Consider the following 21,515-nt stretch of genomic DNA (forward strand, 5'->3'; position numbering starts at 1 on the left):
AATCCTCTTCTTCTTTTCCTAGATTAACTTTAGATGCACTTTCCCTTGGAATTAATGCTGATCATGAGACAACATTCTGTTCAATGAGATGCCAATGTAAGTTTCATGAGCATGTCCCTTCCCCATTTCCCCACCTCCCTTCTTCTTGTTTGCAAGAGGATGTGATACCCAAATTTTCAGCAGCCATATAGTAACTCTGAGGGAAAGGCCAAGAGAATCTCAGAGATGTTAGTCCTAACATTATTGACCCACTGTACTAACCCCAGCAAATGCTCACCTACAGACACCTATAAATATATAACAACAAACAAATAAAAGCCTATTCTTTAAACTATAGTTAAATAGGTGTTTGGGTATTTGCAGCTGAACACGACTGTAATCAAGACAAAAGTGGATGAAAAACAGTGTTTCTCAACTGGGGTAATTTTGCCCTTCCCTTACCTGTGCAAAATCCCCAGGGACTTTTTAGTGGTCACAACTAGAGGGATGTTACTGGTGTCTAATGTGTCTTGCCTGCGATGCACAAGAAAGCCCTTCATGACAAAGGCTTATCCAGCCCAAGATGTCAGTTGTGCCAAGGATGAGGGATCTCCATACTGCAACATGGAAAGCCCCTCCATGGCATTAGAAAGTGCTATTACTTCTTTTTTATGTCATTGTATGCCACTGTGGAATTTTGAACAATACAGTATCATGATAGAATAAAATGAGGAAGAGAGAAGAGTAAACGGGTTTTACATAGAATGGATGACTAGAAAAGGAGTAATGGAAAGTAGCAGTCTAGAGTTCAGATGTGTAAGGCTCAGAAATGCAGTTAAGAGTTTGATTATTAGAAACTGATTGTTGGTGGATGGGGAAATAGGAAGGGAAAATTCATGATTTATTAGGAAAGAATTTGATAACAGAAAGAAAGAAGTAAGTGATATTAACAGAATTCAAGCAGATGTATCAAGACTGGATATTGGGCCTGTAGAATGATATTAAACATTTTTATGAAAAAAGCAGGCATTTCACCATTTATTTCAATTTTTGCAAACATATAAACATCCTAAAACAGAGAAAGAAGAATATCTAAATATTAGACTGATGCAAAAGTAATTGCAGTTTTTGCCATTTAAAGTAATGGAAGTAATAGAAAATCTTATTTTCCCCTTATCCCCTGAGCTGCTTGGGAGTGTTAGAGGGAGTTATACAAGAAATATCAAGGTATCCATATTTTTTTTTAACAAAAGCATAATATATTTATCATGTAAAATCTATTGAATAAGTTATTCTCCTTATTAAAATATCACTATAGTCTTCCACAGGTTACAGAAAACATGGCACAAAGAAAAGGGCACAGTATTAAGATTAGAGAAAAGAAAGCGGAATTGTTGAAAGACTCAGAGAGGGATATAGAAAACCCTTTTCCTCATTAAGAAGCAAAGCAGGCAGCTAGCATTGTGCAGAGTTTATTGGGCAAAACAGTCATCACAAATAATATGTTTTAATTGAATTTTGGGAATGAGGATAAATACAGAGTTTGAGACCATCACACTGGAAAGTATCTTTTCAGTGAAGAAGAGCACGACACAAGAATTTTCTTGAACATACACATAGAAGCATCACAAAACCTAGAAGCAGAATATAAATAAAAACCAAAGACTATTTTCGTGGTTACACTTGCTATGTGTTCTCATCACATTGTGAGTTAGGAGGAACTGGAAATTTATCAATGTAGCCCCTGAATATCCTCTGCTGTATCTCTATATCATTGTTGTAAACAGATTATGACTAAATAAGTGTTATACAAATGCATAGAGCTATCATTCACGGTGCAGCTTCAACTTTGGTAGGATTCCATTGTTTTCATGAAGTCTGTAGTGAAATAATGTTCCCTAATATTATTATATAGAGATACTTGAAGTGGGTAGACCTTGTGTGAACAACAAATAAGCGTGGATGGTTATAAGTACATTACAAAACCAGATTTCAGCAAAGTAGCAGGCTTGTGGAATATTAGTGTAAGTTTCATTCTTTTCTGAGGATATTTGTTCATAAACCTTTATAAAACCGAAGTATTAACATGTTTATCAGAATTTCTTTCATTCCTTATATTCTCTACATAGAAAAATCTACCACATATTGTAAACCAGGGGATTCTTTTCACCATAAGCTTAGATCTTGTATTAGGGCTCAGTAGAAAGGATATCTACTTAGAAATGCTTCTGAGCCAATTTTACTCATTAAAATAAATATCAATGACTCCTACACAGACTCATAAACATGCCATAAATTTACTTTACTGCACCACCTTTGAGTTTTTGTTCTAATGTGTGACAAATCCCAATAGATTATATTTTGTAGATGATATTCTTCCCTATCAAAATTATACTATATTGAAGGCAGAGTTTTATTCAGCAAGATAGAGGATTCAAGTTGCTCTCCAACTACCCGCAAGCATCCTGAAAGTTAAATAGCTTGTTTCTCCTCAAATGAAAGACTTAACTAAAATAAGCAGTATGAACCATCTCCAACTGTGAACTAATTAAAGACAATTCCCTTTCAAGGTTTTTTCACTAGATGTCATTTGTGATTTTATTTTGCTTTCTTTAAATTTGTCCTGTTTTACATGCCTGCTCCTTCTAGGATTTATTCTTAAATGGCACAATATTTTAATATTGTGACATTGAAATGTCAGTATAATGGGTCATACTTTAATATTAAGTTCTTTACAAATTATAAAACAAGTGTTAAAGATATTATAATATTATAGTGCTAGCAGAAGTAGCTTGATTCAATGAATAGGTGAGTTTCTCTTTTTTCAAGCCTATTGTCATTATGTCCGGAGAGGAAGAGAATGAAGTGACTGACCACAGCTACCCCTAAACTATATGCTTGTTCCCTTCATAATCTCCGTTCCTTATGCACTACTTTCAGTTATGCTGCCAAATTTCTAATGTTGAAAAGGCTGGAGGAAATAATTGTAGAAGTAATTTCAGGAAAAAATCAAATCTAAAATCATACTCGGTTTTAAAATGTCGAAATAACAGAAAAGTCAGCAGAATAAAAATAATTCCTGAAGAAATGTAATGAAAAGACTGAAGGAAGAAAATTAGAACTCAACAAAGGAGCAGTATTTTTCCTAGAATAACAGTGCCATGAATCACCTGGTGGCCTATTGACCAAGATTACCATTTTATTATCACTTCCTATGAAATTTGTTTTGAAGGCTATTAGTAATTTATTGATAACACAAGGACTAGGCAAATATATTTAAAATAATGCATATGCATTATTTCTCTCTAACCAGCATCCATAGTCTTCCTCCTAGTGTTCAAAGAATCTCCTTATTTTGATGGTCAAGATTTGCAGTTTTATATCTGATAATCATGAGCTTAATTTCCAGACATCTAACCACTCTTGATTTAAAATGATTTTTAAAAGGTTTGGACTAATTGTTTCAAGAATTAGTTTGAATTAGTCCGTTTCATAGTCTCTACCACCTGGTTCCTTTCTACCAATCAAAAAATATTTCTCATGATTCCATTTATAAACCTTCTTTTCAAATTGGGGTTATTCACTTTTTCTCAAACGCCTTGTATTTTTAAAACTATGTTTTAAAAAGAGTTTGAATTTTTGCTATTTTCCAGGCTCAGGACAGGAACATTCATGTTTATACAATATCTCCACTAATTTCCCAACTTGTTATAGTCCTCTTGCTAAGAATATCCTTGTGCTCTTCAATTTTAAGTATGATTTATTGGGTATAGTACACTTGAAATGTTATCTAGTTCATCATAAAGCACAATATTGACCCAGAATTTTGCAAAGTTTTTAAAATTATAATAGCATTATTGTGAGACATCGGCTCCTTACCAAATATCCATAGGCTCACACACATTTCTCAGCCCCACTGCAATTAGGAAGGGCCTTGAGAATAGTTCTGCACAAATGGGTCATGAACAGAATACACATAAATAAATTTGAGGCCAAGACACTAAATGGATGGTATGTGACCCTTCAGCTTTCTCTTCTATTGTCAAGGAGACCATGAAGGGCTTCAGTTGTGATGCTGGAACCAGAAGATGAAAATGAACCAATGTCCTTTGTTACTTTGTGAAAGTGAACTTCCCTGGAGAGTCACAGAGAAACCAGTGGACTTCTGTGAATTAGAAATCAAAAGATATAGTCTTACTGGAGATTTGGGAAATGTTACTGGAAGCACAACCTAATCTATCCTGATTAACACTATTGATTGATATAAGAAGTGTGTAACATCTGGTAAAAAACAAACTAAAAGCCAAAAAACTAAATTAAAATATATGGCATTTGATGAGTGGTCTGGTATAGGCTAGAAAGATCATGATAACTTATACTAAAGATCAACAGCAGTATCTGATACTGATATTTGATAATGCTATTGCCTGCAATAAGTTGCAGTGCCAATCATGTGAGCAATGAATTCGAAACACTGGAAACCGGAAACTTACAAGGGTGTGTTGGTTACTACTAGCTGTGTTTGGCAAAGTATTACAAGAAAGATGATTCAGCAAAGAATACCTCAGTCTGAAAGCAGAAGTTTGGGAAAAAGTGAGAGATAAAATTGAAAAAGCCCTTGAGAGACAAATCCTGTTAAAACAGCTTGATGGCAAAGATCAGATTCAGAGTGGCTTCCTTGCATATTTTAAAATCTATCACTTGGGAGCCGAGGCAGGAAGACTGCTGGAGCTCAGGAGTTTCAGACCAGCTTGGGCAACATGGGCAGACCTTGTTTCTGCAAAAAACTTTTAAAATTTAGCAAGACATGGTGGCACGTGGGAAGCTATGTGGGAGGCTGAGGCAGAGGATCACTTGAACCCAGAAGGTCGAGGCTGCAGTGAGCCATATTCATGCCACTGCACTCCAGCCTCAGTGACAGAGTGAGACCTTGTCTCAATCAGTCAATCAATAAACTATCGTTAATGAAAGTGCTCCAGGGAAAAAGTGAAACAAAAGAGACTTTCTGTCTCTGGTATGACACCTTCCAGATAGCTCTCCTTAAATATAGAGAAGCATAAGATATGAGAACAAAGAAATAAAGATTTGAGAATGGCTCATACTGACATCTGGGTATGAGTTCAGCAAATAAACTGACCAGTAACAACAGATGGAAAGTCTAATGTGTTTTTAAGGCTCACTCTGAAAAAATATTCGTAAAGTTATGTGATTATTTCAGCCTTACAGTCCTTGGACTCCCAACTTTCCACTGGCAAGACCTTAATTAAGAAAACTGTGAAGCCCTGATCCTGGCATATTCCACAACAGCCTCTTCAGACATGGCTATGGAACATCCTGAAAACCTGAAGTAACTCCCAAAGCCATAAAGAACAATGAACACAACACTAATCCCAGAGAGCACATTAGGCCTTATCTGGTAGCTGATTTCTACTATTCTGAAGGCTTGGAGAATCTTTGTTATGTCTACCCAGCAAGATTTCAAGATCTCAGAATTCCTATGAACTCTGCTGGATATCTCCCATTCTTTCCCTTTCTGGAATGTGTTTTTGCTTTTATTCTATCCCATTTCCACAATTAAACACTAGGTGTCATGCGACTGAGGATATGCAGATACCTTGTCTTCTTATTTCATCTGTCTGAATCCAGAGATTATAGTACAATACGCAGAAACTTGGACTTTGAGCTTAAAGGCAGTGACTTGGTGAGACTTAGTTGGTTTTTCTTGGGGCATGTCACAATAAGGGAGTGAGAAAACATTTTTGTAACCAGAAGGGTCAACCGTGGCAGTGACAATTGTTTGTCAGTGAATATCCAGGTGTGGTCCCCTCACCCCAACCCCTGCATGGGCTATTCCCAGCCCCCTTGCTGGGAGCCATGTGTCTGTTTCTGGCCAACGTGCTGTAAACAGAAATGATGTGTATAACTCCTAGGCTAAAATATTTAAGAGCTAGTTTGCCATCCTTATGGTTCCTTCTCCTGTCAAACAAACTGTGTACGCCTCCTGTTGGGATGAAGAATCACCAAGATGAAAACAACCTGGATCCCCACACATAGGAAATCTTCCCTTGGATCTAGAGTGGACATTGTAATACTCTATGGGAAAAATCCACACACTGTGGAATCCAGAAAGCAAATGGTTAAATACTAACTGACAGGGTTTTCTGGAAGCCAGAAAGCAAATGGTTAAATACTAACTGACTTGGAAGCTAACCGGCTTTAGCAGTGAGGAGATTAAGAATAGAGTTAATTTGTACCCCAAATTTCAGAAATGCTCTAAAGGTGAAGGTACCACCCATCTCAGAATGTGGAGCTATGTGAACAAAAAACAAGCCTATTAGGAATTTTCAAAAGAAACTCTGAAGATCCTAGAAGCCTTTCCATATCCACACAATAGGAAAGCTAGCTCTCTTCAGCACAGTTTTAGAAATTTGTCATCTACCAACACTATCAGAGATACTCTGACCTTTGCCTCAGACACCAGGCAAAGTTGTCACAGTGAAAATAGAGAGCCACACTGAAAGTACAGAAATAAGTGAAGGGCCATATGCTGTATAATGAGGTCTCCATCTCCCTTCCCTCCTCCACCCATTAACATTCCATTATACAATCTCCCCTTCCCTGCTCCCCACAAACATGTAGCAGATTGAATTATTCTAAATAATTGACTAAATCAAGAAAATTAAACACTATGTATTTGAACATTCTCACAATAACATGGCTCACTCTCATTAAACATTCTACAGTGAAGATTAACAGTCAAAAATATACACCCATCATTCTTCACAGAACTAGAAAAAGCAATCCTAAAATTCATATGGAACCAAAACATACCCTACATAGCCAAAGCAAAACAAAGCAAAAAGAACAAATCTGGAGATATCACATTATCTGACTTCAAATTATACTACAGGGCTATAGTACCAAAACAGCATGGTACTGGCATAAAAATAGGCATGTAGATCAATGGAAAAGTATAGAGAACCCAGAAATAAAGCCGAATACTTATACAGCTACCTGATCTTTGACACAGCATAAAAAACACATCTCGGGGATAGGACACCCTAGTCAATATATGGTGCTGGGAAAACTGGGAGGCCACATGTAGAAGAATAAAACTTGATCACCATCTCTCACCTTATACAAAAATCAACTCAAGATGGATCAAAGATTTAAATCTAAGACTTAAAACCATAAAAATTCTAGACAATAACACCGAAAAAACTCTTCCAGGCATTAACTTAAGCAAATAATTCATGACTAAGACTGCAAAACAAATGCCACAAGAACAAAAATAAATAATCGGGACCTAATTAAACTAAAAAGCTTCTGCACAGTAAAATATATAATCAACAGAATAAACAGACAACCTTGTGGGAGAAAATATTAGCAAACTATGCATCTGAGAAAGGACTAATATCTGGCATCTACAAGGAACACAAATAAATCAGCAAGAAAAAAAAACTCATCAAAAAGTGGTCAAAGGACATGAATAGCCAATTATCAAAGAAGATACGCAAACAGCCAACAAACATATGAAAAAATGTTCAATATCACGAGATGTTGGTGTGGATGTGGTGAAAAGGGAACACTTTTACACTGCTGGTGAGAATGTAAACTAGTACAACCACTATGGAAAACAGTATGGAGAAGCTTTAAGGAACTCCATTCAATCCAGCATTCAATCCAGCACTACCAGGTATCTAACCAAAGAAAAAGACGACATATGAAAAAGACATATGCACACGGATGGTTTATAGCAGCACATTTTGCAATTGTAAAGATATGGAACCAAGCTAAGTGCCTATCAACCATACACCATAGAATACTACTCGGGCATAAATAGGAATGAAATAATATCTTTTGCAGCAACTTGGACGGAGTTGGAGGCCATTACTCTAGGTGAAGTAACTCAGAAATGGAAAATCAAATGTATGTTCTCACTTATAAGTCGGAGTTAAGCTATAAGGATGCAAAGGCATAAGAATGATATAATGAACTTTGGGGACTTGGAGAGGCTGGAAGAGGGTGAGAGATAAAAGACTACATATTGAGTACAGTGTACACTGCTTGGCTGATTTTGGAGCACCAAATCTCAGAAATCACCACCAAAGAACTTATCTATGTAACAAAATACCACCTGTACCCCATAAACTATTGAAATATAAATAGCAATTAAAAAATAATAAATAAATTCTTGAAAAATAACAAAAAATTAGGTGAGTGTGGTAGTGAGCACCTGAAAAAAATACATATCTACAGTCTTCAAATATTATTTAAGTACTTTTTACCATCAGAGTTGTAAGTTACTTGATACTGGAAAAATACTTCTAACTCAAAAAAGAGAACTAAAACAAATGGGGAAAAGCCTAAATATAAACAAGACTTTGCAGAAAACATAAAAAAGCAAATGAAGTTATAGTTAACATTCTCAAAGAGAAAAGAGTTCTAAAAAATACAACAGTTCTCTTAGAAATGTAAATGAGAATATTTTCTCAAATCAACAAAGAGGATGAAAAACAATGTTGAAGGCATCATCCAAAAAGTAAACCAAAAGTTTATAAGACATAGAAAGTAATCAACTGAGGAAAGTTATCACCCCAAGAAAACTGTTTCTCATTTCTGTATCTGTCAAATTGGGATAATAATATTAACACCAACAACAATAATGTCCTATTAAACATGGTACAGTGAATACCCAGCTCATCTAGTTGTCATTAGGATTAACTTAGTGAAGAGAGTTAGTAAAGGGACTTAGAACCATGACTGGAATAAAGAAAACACTCGGTAAGTATCAGAATTTGGTATCAACAACAATATTATTATGGTGAAAAATACATATTCCAACAACAGGAGAAAAAGTAAAAGGGATAGAGAGCAGATTAAAAAGAAATTACGTATAAAATACAAGAAGATGTCTCCAAACTAAGAGTGTGTATCTCAAGATCTGAAATATCCACCCAGCATTCAACACAATTATTGAAAATAGATGCAGGCCAAAAGCAATTTCACAACACTAGGAGTAATGGGAAGATCTCAAAGTTTTTGGAGAGGAGAAAGAGGAAAGGAGTGAAGAGATAAGTATATACAATGATTAGTAACTGGGATGACATCTGAATTTTTAGTGGCTAGGCAACAAATGGAAACCAGAAAATAAAGGCCTACAATTGTGAGAGCAAATGCTCACTATTCTAGAACTCTACACCCAGGGCATTATCAATCAAGATGAAATATAAACCAAAATCATTTTCAAATATGCGAAGTGGGAATCTTTAGAAAAGTGGTCATAATATTTTACAGTTTCTCCTATCCCTTGAATCTGGGCTTCAGCATGTGACTTGCTTTGAATAATGAGACATTAGCAAGCATGACACAAGTAGAGAGGCTCAAAAAGTGGCTGTGCACTGGGGCTTGACCTCTTGTGCCACTGGAAACCCAGAGCTCGCCAGGAAGAAGCCAAGGCTAGACTCCAAAGATCAAAAGATCATGTGAGGGAATGGGGCCACAACCATCTCAGCCATCCAGCTGAAGTCCAAAATATGTGAATGAGGCCATTCTAGATTCTCTCATCCCAGCCAAGCTAGCCAGAGCACAAGAACCACAACAGCTGACTCCACAGAATTGAACTAACAGTTGTTTTAAGTCATTAAGTGTTGGAGTGGACTGCTACACAGAAAAAGTGAACTGCTATACCCTCATCTTTTCTGAGGAAGCCTCTGGAGAATGTACACCTCCAGGCAGAAAAAATAAGATATAGTTGGTTCTAGGAAGCAGTTGATCCAATGCTAGGAAGTGGCAAAGAGAATGCCTTGGCATACTTTGAAAGTTAGACACGAGACAGTAGCTAAGCAGCAAAAATGAGCAACAAGTCAGACTGGAGCAGAAAAGAGACTATAGGAAGGCACTGTCAAAGAAAAAACACAAGCAGAAATGAAGTCATTTTAGACTTGTGAAAAAAAAAAACAGGCAAAGAAACAGAAAGAGGCAATTACTAACTCCAGGGAAACAGAATTACATAAGAAATGGAAAATTTTCATGCTACATGCTCTAAATCAGTTGTGAGTGACAATTATATATATATATATATTACATATATTATATATTATATATATATTAGCTTAACAGTAAGAAATGCCAAGTGTGCAGTAGAAAGCTGTTATTTGAAATACGTTAAATATTTTACAGTAGCTGCCTTTAGGGAGGGCCAAGGAGGATTATGAAAGAGTGAGGCAGAGGGCTCCGATCTTGGAGTAGAGTTTAATGTTTTAACTTATGTAACTACTGTATTTTGGAAAACAGAAAATTAAAATTGAAAATAGGCAAAGCATTGAAGCAACAAATACACAGGGAAACAACTTCTTACTAAACTTATATCTCTTATGTCTCTCATATCTTACATCTATGTTTGTATCTATGTATCTTATATATTATGTCTATACTTATTTCTTTGAAAAGCTCTGGCCAAATACTTATCAACAAATTGCAAAGATTTAAACATTTTCAACCTTGAGTTCTCTCCCATAATAATTACAAAAATAAATAGAAGCATAACAGGTATTACAAAGAATTTTGTCACAGTGTTTCATAAGAACAAAACAATTTAGAAGTCACATAAAAATACAAGAATTAGAAACAAGCAAACATCATATATTTATACAGTAAATGTTCTTCAATAAAATAATTATACTTTTGAAGAGTAATGCCATAAGGATAGGCTAATTTAAAATATAAGTAAACAGAGAAAAATGGAAAATAATATATCCAGTATTATACAAAATTTGTAAATAATATATATATGGTATGCATATATAAAAGTTACATGGAAAGATGATTTCACTGTTCTTTCTTTTTGTCTACTTTTTAGATTATCAGCAATGATTTTGTATCACTATATATAATGAGAAAAGACATAATATTGGTTTACTATTCAACTTAAAATATTTTAAAAATTTTGTGTCTTTATGAAACTATAATTTCATAGAAAAACCTTAAAATAAAATGGAAATGAGTTCAGTTTCTGGTAATGACATAGTAGCTTCTTGTAGATTGAAATTATAATCTGTGCACACAATATGAAAACAAAATATATGAAGGCACTGGAGAGTGACCAAAAGTAGGCAGAAACTGGAGGAGGTTCTTAAAAGAAGGAGACCCCAGGGAGAGAGATTCTTGTTGACTCAGCTTTTTCTTGGAAGACACCTAGCAGTCAGAACAAAAATCAACAGACTTCAGAGAAAAATAAGAGTGTCTGGAGTCGGTATAATGTCCAAAAATATCACAAATTGTGACTCATAGACAAGATAAAATTTAGTCAGTGAACATTGACTCCAAGATGATCTGGGGTAATGCAATTTCAGAGAAGGACTTTAAAGCAGCTGTTATAAATATAGTTAAGGAATTAAGAAAGAGATGGAAATAATGAGTGAAAAAATAAGAAATTTTAGTAGATAGAGAACAACAATATAAATATGGAATTAAAGATATAATCATGTATATGTATAATAAAACATATAAATAATGCAAATGAAGTAAATACTTCAATTAAGAGTTTTACTAATTACAAAATTGACTGCATGTCACCTATATGAGATGAACTTTATATATAAAGATACAGAGAGACAAAGTAAAAGGATGCAAGGTACACCACATACCATGCAGATGTCAGTGTAAAGAATTCAGTGTGTTTCTAAAATATCAGACAAAACATGCATTAAGACATGGAATATTATCAGTGATAAAGGTCATTTTATAAAGGGTCAATTGGTTAAAAAGATACAACAATCATAAATATGTAAAAATATCTAACAAAGCTTCAATATACATGAAGCAAAAGCCAACAGAACTAAACAAATCTATAATCATAGTGGGAGATTTCAATACCTCTCGTCCAGTAATTGATAGAATACCAAAAAAATCGTTAAGTTTATAGAAGTTATAGAAAAGAACAATTATCTTAACATAATTGAGATTATAGATTTTGTGTCTAACAATTGCAGAATATACATCCTTTTCAAATGCAAAAGAACTTCACCTAAATAGACAATAAATTATAATATAAGCTCCAGTAAATTACAAAAATGAATTTGTACAATGTATGTTCTCTGACCAACATAGACTTCATTGTAAACCAATGACACTAAGATATCTAGAAAATCCTTAAATATTTGTGAATTGAAGAACACATTTCTAAATATCTCATGGGTTAAAAAAAGAAACTGCATGGGAAATTTGAACATTTAGGTTAGAATGAAAATAAAAAGATAAAAATATTAAAATATGTGTGATATACCTAAAGCTATGCTTAGATAATACCTTATAACATATTTGCTTTTACTAGGAGAAACAAGGTTTAAAATCAGTTATCTAAATTTTTACTTTAAGAAGCTAGACAAAGAAACTTAACCGAAAGTAAGTAGAATGAGGAAAATCAGAGTAGGAATCAATCAAATTAAAAACAGAGTAATCATGAAAATCTCAGGTGCATTACTTTCTGGTGGTCTAATTTAAAATGAAAAAAAAAAAGAGAAAAAGATCAGTTACAAATATCTAGTTTTTAAAATTAATTATCTTGAATATTAGGCATCTCAGGCAATGTTTTGCCAAACACTTCTTGGGACCTACTTGATGGTTGACTTCTCTTATAAGAGCTTAAAGAGAGGATGATCTGTATTGTGGAAGAAAAGTAGAGAAGGAGACAGGACATAGCTAATATTTGCATTAGGGCCAGGAACACATACTAGCAGACCCAGACATGGAAATAATACAGAAACATAAAGTCCTACATTACTGGGGGTATTTCGTGGTGGTTAAATGACTGAAAAAGTTGATGATTCATACTTAATTGTATGTACAAAATGAATGTTATCAGGGGCTACCCCTATTGAAAACGAGGAAGTTTAACTTAAAAGTGGTCAGAACATTTCAAGAGAAATCTTTAGAAAAAAAAAAAAAAGCAGGTTACTGTAGTTATCTTTGAGGATACAGAGCATGTTGACAGATGTCTGGCCAGCTAGAAAACACTTTTTTTTTTTTTTTTTTTTTTTGAGACGGAGTCTCGCACTGTCGCCCGGGGTGGAGTGCAATGGTGTGATCTCGGCTCACTGCAACCTCCGCCTCCTGGGTTCAAGCGATTCTCCTGCCTCAGCCACCCAAGTAGCTGGGATTACAGGCACCTGCCACCACGCCCAGCTAATTTTTTGTATTTTTAGTGGAGTTGAGATTTCACAATGTTGGCCAGGCTGGTCTCAAACTCCTGACCTTGTGATCCGCCCGCCTCTGCCTCCCAAAGTGCTGGGATTACGGGTGTGAGCCACTGCACCCTGCTGAAAACGTTTTTTTTTAAACAATCTGAAATATATATGGAAATATCACCCATAAAGGGAAAAAAAAACTCCCAGGTAGCAAAAATAATAGGCATTGTAAAAGGAAAGAAGTATTTCTCACTAACCTGTTTGTGATTTTAATTCTGCGTCACACTTCTGGGCTGTTACAAAGCAAACTTACAGCCAATTCTTTCTAAACAAGAACTCTTATTTTCTCCATTTCTCTTATCATTTTTGCTTCCTAACCCTCCCTCTCAAAAAAAAAAAAAAAAGAGAGAGAAAATAAAAGCAAAAGAAGAAGTAGTGAATTGTTTCAGATGCTGTAATTAAAATAGAAAGATTTTGGCAAGAGCTGGAGTTGTGGGGAGAGGGATGGAAAAGATTTCCACTACAAGAGTTTCTGATCTTGCTAACAGATGTACGTACCAGAGACAGAAATAAGTTAAACAAGGTTTCCAGTTTCCCTGCTCCTATAGCAATGCCTGGTATTCAGTTGGCAAAAAAAATTAGCCTTGGCTCATAAAATCTAATTCCAGGAAATATTGTTACCATTTTATCTCTACGTTTATCTTAGAAAGGAGGAAGGAAGATAGGTTAAAACTTTGTATCCAACATACAATTGATTCAGAACAGTCTACATATAATTTTTTTAAGTGGGTTCAATAAACCAATATGATGGCTAAGTACTTTCTTTTGTTTTAAACACGTCTAGAAATGCTCCTTTCATTATTCCCAATTTTCTGATAACTGGATGAATAAAAAAAATGTTTCAAAGAGTACCAGAATACAGTACTATTTCTTTCCTCTCAGATACATTTTTAATATTTGTGATTGATCTTCCAAATTAAACCTAGAAATACTTCTGCCTTTGACTCTCCAGTCATACACATTGAAATGTGATTTACTGCCTCTTAGTTTCCTAGATACAAGCAATTACATTGCTTGCATTTAGGACTATTTTAAGTGAAGTGCTGATAAAACCAGTTAAGTCTTCCCAGACCTAAGCAGTTATTAGGTTCTATGCTTTCTGTAACCCTTCTTTTAAATGAACTAATGTGGTTTTGTTCTCATGAAATAGTTTGGAATGATAGTAATACAGACCAAAATGTTAGAAAATATTAAATGTATTTTAAGTCACTTTTAATATTATAAAACATCAGCACAATTTTTCTCTTTTATAAAAAACAATCTAACAGTAATGTGGTTTAAAAAAAATACAGACATAGTATTTTACCTCCTTGCTGTTGACCTTAACACAAAACCTTTCTGGGACCAGTATAACATTCCTATTCTTGAGTCATTACTCTGACTTTCAGTAGCATCCTGTATTGATTTTAAGATCTCACTTATGGCTTTTTAGGCATTTCATGGTTTAAATATTCTATACCTTTCAGATTGATTACTTCTATATTATCTGTCACTTTTTTATTGTCAGAGCAGGGGCCCCTTTCTGCTCTGTTGTCACAAATGGATTCCCATGAGCTAACACTTTTCATGCATCTTGCCAACAGAAATTGCTACTCCTTGAAGTAAGTAATTTGGAGCCTCTTACAGCTTTTTAAAACATAGGTGTAACTTTTTTTTTCCACTGGATTTGGAATGCTCACTTATCTGAGAGTTTGTTCTTAGACTAACTGGAATGATTCTGGAGAAGCTTTTGTAAACACTAGATACATGAGCTTCTTGATAGTAGTGTTTATTTTATCTACTTCCCCTTCCTAAAAGTGTGTCAAACAAGCATTTTCTGGAATGCAACAGCTGTTTAAATTGCTTTCTTATCACCGATCTCAAGACTTTCCTAATATTATTTGTGTGCCTTCTCTAAAGGGGATGACTATTTCTTCAAGATGTAGTCTGATTTGCCAAAGTTCTCAGTGATCTAATTGGTATATCTTCCTTTTTCCCTAAGAAAGCTATGAAAATACTTGTAGCCCCAGAATTTCCACAGAAAACGTCTACCTTTAATCTACAGTTAGTACAAAAATCATTGTTAATTGTAAATTTGATATCTGTACTTTATTTCCATAGAATTACCTAAGAATTAAAATTTTAAATTCATGTACTCTAAAATATGAGTTTAAAATGCATTGTAATTTTGCAATTTAAAAAAGAACTAAAACTTTTATAAACAATAAGCATTATAATTTAAAAAAGGAAAATTTTAGACCAATTTATATTTTAGTGCCAAATACTGTCATAATTCCTATAAGTTAGATATCATTACTATAAGCATTCACAGAATTGCAGAATGTGGTATCTGAAGGGCCTTTCAAGATGATCTAATCCAAATTCTTTATTTCAAAAACAATGATTTGTTTAAGGTTAAATATTTAGTGAAAGGAGTAGGAATTACAATGTTACTTTTTGCATGTTATAACAAGCCAATTTTCTCTAAAATGTCTGCCTCAAAAGTTTTTCCAAGTTATTGCCAGAGTGAAGATAATAAATTGGAAGAAAAATTTTAAAATAAAACTTGTATTTATGGAAGCCCCAGGCTTACCTCCCATTTTAAAGGTACTTTAGTTATTAAAAACACATCATTTGAATAGAGTAGGTTTATGGGCTGACAATTTGACAGTATTTACTCTTATAATTGGATGAAGACAGCCTCATTGTCATATAAAAATTTATAATACTATGCACAATAGAAGTAACTCACTTTTTCATAAGAAAAATGTTCTTACGAATAAACAACAGATTCTGCAATATGGAATAATAGAGGCCATGTGATTAATTTATGATGGGTCACAGTTGTACATTTTTGGGCCATTTTGTGGTATACGTAATTAAGGGCAAAAGTGTAAAAACTGATTGTAACAATAAATAATTTTCCAGATGTTTGCATTTGTGGAAAATCATGTCATCTAATTCCTCTTTCTAGAAAATTACTGGGAGGAAAAAAATGTAAAATCTTTATGAAAGTGGCCTAGTGCCATTTTGTTGAACATTATGGTATGATTTTGCTGATGCAGCTGTAACGACCACCACAAACTAAGTGGCTCCAATCAATACAAATGTATTCTCTTACAGTTCCAAAGATCAGAAGTCAGAAAGAAATCTTATGCGGCTAAAATCAAGAGGTTAGCAGAGCTAGTTCCTTCTGGAGGCTCCGGGAAAAGAATTTGCTTGCTTGGCTAGTGGCCCCAAATCACGTCTCACTTTCCATTATCATGTCACCTTTTTCCTTCTGTTGTCAAATCTCTCTGCCTCTCTCTTATAAGGACATTTGTGATTACATTTTGGGCCTGCTCAAATAAATCCGGGTAATACCCTTATTTCAAAATCCTTAATTTAATCACATCTTTAGAGTCCTTTTTTCCAAGTAAGATTACATTCACAGGTTCTGGTGATTAGGATGTAGATATCTTAGGGGACCATTATTTAGTCTACCAGAATTAATACTAATTTTAAGACATATGTTTGTTCTCATTTAAATAGTATCTATCTGGAGGTAGAAATAAACAGGTTTTTAAATACTTAAATTATGTTTTGGGGTAGTTATTTAACTTTAACCTATACAGAAAACTTCTAACAGGACAGATGACCCCTTGGTTTAGTAACAATAGCATTCCTATCATCAGAGTAAGAAAGTGGTTATATTACAAAAACTGCCTTTAATTATCTCTTTTCAAAGATGTAAGGATTTAGAGTTCCTTTAAGGAAGAAGACAAAGCCCAAATAAATAATTCAAGAGAGGAAAGCGTTGGAATATGGCCCTCAGGAAAGCTACTTACCTCCATGTTTCTGTACAAGTGAGTTTCTGCTTCAATGACTCAAGATAGCTTGGAGGGAAACATCCATTCCAAAGATCTAATTCTGGCATATAACTTATATGAAATTAAAATTTATTATTCATCTTCTGCCACAGTCTTTGTAAATGAAAGGTATTGAATTATATTTTCTTGAATTGAAATAAACACTTGAATTTGTGTTCACACATGTCCTCTTTTAATTTACTTGACATATATGTCTTTTTAGCCACCTTTTTGGTAAATAATCTGTGTGATTCAATTTAAAATGCCTATACTGCAAACCACTACAAGTAGTATTCATTTTATCTTGTAATTTTATATTCAAGTATTCACATGACTCTCAATCTTGCCTTAGATAGGTAGAATTTTCAAAGTGTAAACACTTGGTCAATATTCTCTGATGTTCTCCTTTAGTCATAGGACACACGTCAATAGCAAAGGTATTTCTCTCAATACTCTGTCCATCAAGAAAGCAGGGTGCTTTGGTTCTGGGCTCGGGGTTTATTTCCTAGTTAAAGGTCAGCATCATTGCTCACAGAACAAAATCCTTATTTACCACCATTCCTGGATCTGGTTCTAGTCAAAGAAGCATCTTGGTTTAAGTGTTTCTGTTTTATAGGAGTCTGAGTCTTCAGCCACTATTCATGGTCTTGGAGACTTGAATGATATTTTCCATGCTTTGGCGAGTAACCACACTACTTCCTCCTCACATACCTCACGCTTTCTAAATACGCATTCACTTGACTCTTCATTACATTTTCCAAAAAATTACCCTGATTAATTCTACCTTTTCTAGATTGCCAAGTGCCAAATAGGAAAGAGAATGGCAACCATGTCCCCAAAATATGCAACTTTGGAAAATCTATTTTATTTCCCACATAAGTAAACAAATTCTCAAAATAGCATTTCTAAAACTAAAAAAATACATCAACTGTTCTAGCCTTGTACATATGATTTAAAAGAGCAGAATTTTAACCTCAAGCTACTGAGAGGTATAAAAGAATAGAGAGCAACAAGAAGAATGGAATTCCAGGAAAAAAGAATAGTGGAGTTAAATTATCTATAGGCCTTGGAAAATCAAAGATCTGCTTAGGAAATGCTTCAGAACACTGAAAGCCTATTTTTAAAGGTATGCAAAGCATTTCACCCATTTCCTGTGCCCAATTTCCACTTCATATTTCCGAGGCTATCAGATGAACACTGAGACTAATGAAAACTACATATGCAGAGTAGAGAAAATGGGTGACACATTCTATCAGGATTTAGTTCTACACAATATATGAAAAGGCCATTCTCTGTCCCATAACTTTCCAACTTTTTCTTACAAGGCTTACAATCTCTCCTTTACTGACAGCCTTCCTATTCATATTTTATAGATATATATTGGATTCTCATCAGGCTTGTTTGCAATTTGAATTGCCTCAAAAATGTCCTATGGGCAAGGGTTGGCAGGAATCCTCTCTTGATCTTATTTAAAGAACAGAGGTTTAGAATTCTCCTAAATGGATAGAATTATCCTATCCATTCACAATTACCTTCAGGTTTTCTGGAGACTTACTATAAATAAGAATTTGTTTCCAGCTTCATCCATGTCCCTACACAGGACATGAACTCTTCATTTTTTATGGCTGCATAGTATTCCATGGTGTATATGTGCCACACTTTCTTAATCCAGTCTATCATTGTTGGACATTTGGGTTGGTTCCAAGTCTTTGCTATTGTGAATAGTGCCACAATAAACATACGTGTGCATGTGTCTTTATAGCAGCATGATTTATAATCCTTTGGGTACATACCCAGTAATGGGATTGCTGGGTCAAATGGTATTTCTAGTTCTAGATCCCTGAGGAATCGCCACACTGACTTCCACAATGGTTGAACTAGTTTACAGTCCCACCAATAGTGTAAAAGCTGGAAACCATCATTCTCAGCAAACTATTGCAAGGACAAAAAACCAAACACCGCATGTTCTCACTCATAGGTGGGAAATGAACAATGAGAACGCATGGACACAGGAAGGGGAACATCACACACTGCGGCCTATTGTGGGGTGTGGGGAGGCGTGAGGGATAGCATTAGGAGATATACCTAATGTTAAATGACTAGTTAATGGGTACAGCACACCAACATGGTACATGTATCCATATGTAACTAACCTGCACATTGTGCACATGTACCCCAAAACTTAAAGTATAATTAAAAAAAAAAGAATTTGTTAAACCTCATTTGCAATAGCTATCAATCTGAACTACAAATCTAGCTGAAATATTCTCAACATAATTTTATGTTTTTATTACTTTTTTAAACTATTATTTTAGGTTCAGGGTTAGATTCAGGTACAGGTTTGTTATATAGGTAAACTCATGTCACGGGGGTTTGTTGTACACATTTAATCACCCAGGTACTAAGCCTAGTACCTATTAGTTATTTTTTCTGATCCTCTCCCTCCTCCAAACATCCACCCTCAAGCAGGCCCTAATGTCTGTTGTTCCTCTTTTTGTGTCCATGAGTTATCACCATTTAGCTCCCATTTATAAGTGAGAACACAAGGTATTTAGTTTTCTGTTCCTGCGTTAGTTTGCCAAGGATGATGGCCTCCAGCTCTGTCCATGTTCCCGCAAAAGACATGAAGCCATTCTTTTTTATGGATGCATAGTATTCCATGCTGTATATGTACCGTATTTTATTTATCTAATGTATCACTGATGGGTATGCAGGTTGATTGCATGTTTTTTTCTATTGTGAATAGTGCTGCAATGAATGTTTGTGTGCATGTGTCTTTAGGGTAGACGGATTTATATTCCTTTGGATATAAACTCAGTAATGGGATTGGTAGGTCGAATGGTAGTTCTGTTTTCAGCTCTTCGAGGAATTGCCATACTGCTTTCCACAGGCTGAACTAATTTACACTCCCACCAGCGGTGTATAAACGTTCCCTTTTCTCCACAACCTCGCCAGTATCTGTTATTTTTTGACTTTTTAATAATAGCCATTCTGACTGGTATGAGACGGTATCTCACTGTCGTTTTTGATTTGCATTTCTCCAATGATCAGTGATATTGAGCGTTTTTTTTCATATGCTTGTTGGCCACATGCATATCTTCTTTTGAAAAGAACATAATTTTAAATAAAACCTTTTCAATGTTAAATTTTCAGAAGTCAAGTTAAAATATATAAACATATAGTCTGCCAACACTCAATGACTAAGCCAGGGCACATGTGATTTGTACATACAGTCCCAATTCTACAACACTGGTCTCATTTAAATAGATGCTTTTTACTATTTCTAAAGCAACAATGATAATAACATAGAAAATAGAGAACCATGGCCCTAGTATAAATGATGGAATCAGAATTCATTTTTCTTATAAAATTATTATCTATATACTTATCAGTTATTACTAAAAAGTCAAGTACCTGATAAAAAGGAGAAGAATCAACTGCTTTAGACAAGATTTCCTATGCAATAAATCAATTTTGCTCTTCACTACCCCCTTTTTCTAAGAACTTTGACTTTAGTAAATTGCTATAGCTATTCTATAATAAAATAATTTGCATTTGACATGAAAATAATATTTACTAGTCATGAAACTTTGGCAGCCAAAACTAATCACATCAATTAAAAGGTACTAAACAAGCAAAATAATTCTTTGGTGTCAGAATGTTGTTTCAGTAAGTTTTAGTTAAGTCTTATACTATTTAAAAGAGTGTTACTGTGCAGCAATAATTTTTCCAACCATATTGCATAAAACCAATTGCATCTGTGGAAAGTTAAATGTGAAAATACATTTGAAATAATACAGTAACTTTATATCAGAACATGTATAACTGCAATTCAATCCATGGCTGATATTTGCCACACCCTGCTTCCACTGGTTTATAGAAATATCTGTGAACTAAACTGAGTATCCTACATAAGTAAAGTTTCCTTAATCATTCTCAAACATTTTTGTTCCCAGGATCTGTTTACATTCTTTTTTTTTTTTAATTTTTTTATTTTTTTTTTGAAACAGAGTTTCACTCTTGTTGCCCAGGCTGGAGTGCAATGGTGAGATCTCGGCTCACCGCAACCTCCACCTCCCAGGTTCAAACAATTCTTCTGCCTCAGCCAGCTGGGATTACAGGTGCGCGCCACCATGCCAGGCTAATTTTGTAATTTTAGTAGAGACGGGGTTTCTCCATGTTGGTCAGGCTGGTCTCGAACTCCCAACCTCAGGTGATCTGACCTCAGGTGATCCGCCCACCTCGGCCTCCTAAAGTGCTGGGATAACAGGTATGAGCCACTGCACTATAACCAGGATCCATTAGCATTCTTAAAAATTATTAAGAAACGCAAAAGGCTTTTGATTGTATAGGCTGTATCTACTGATATTTACCATTTTGGAAATGAAAACTGAGAAATTAGAAAACATGTATTAATTCATTAAAAATAGCAATAAAAAATAACATATTTTTTGTGCAAAAT

At 34.6% G+C, this 21,515-nt stretch overlaps 1 protein-coding gene across 6 annotated transcripts in view; it reads right to left on the bottom strand.

The window, feature by feature from the left end:
• Positions 1–21,515, bottom strand: part of CCDC178 (coiled-coil domain containing 178) — a 516,828-nt gene that overhangs the window by 210,463 nt on the left and 284,850 nt on the right. Inside the window, exon 21 of one of the 6 annotated variants that reach the window (XM_054537783.2) lies at positions 1,436–4,144. The exons of the other annotated variants lie outside the window; for them this stretch is intronic. Within the exon in view, the coding sequence (XP_054393758.1) occupies positions 4,043–4,144 (102 nt within the window). The 3' untranslated portion in view covers positions 1,436–4,042. Of the gene's footprint in view, positions 1–1,435; positions 4,145–21,515 lie in introns of those variants that run through there. 6 annotated transcript variants of the gene reach the window in all.

The sequence above is a fragment of the Pongo abelii genome, chromosome 17, assembly GCF_028885655.2.
Source record: "Pongo abelii isolate AG06213 chromosome 17, NHGRI_mPonAbe1-v2.0_pri, whole genome shotgun sequence".
NCBI lineage: Eukaryota > Metazoa > Chordata > Mammalia > Primates > Hominidae > Pongo > Pongo abelii.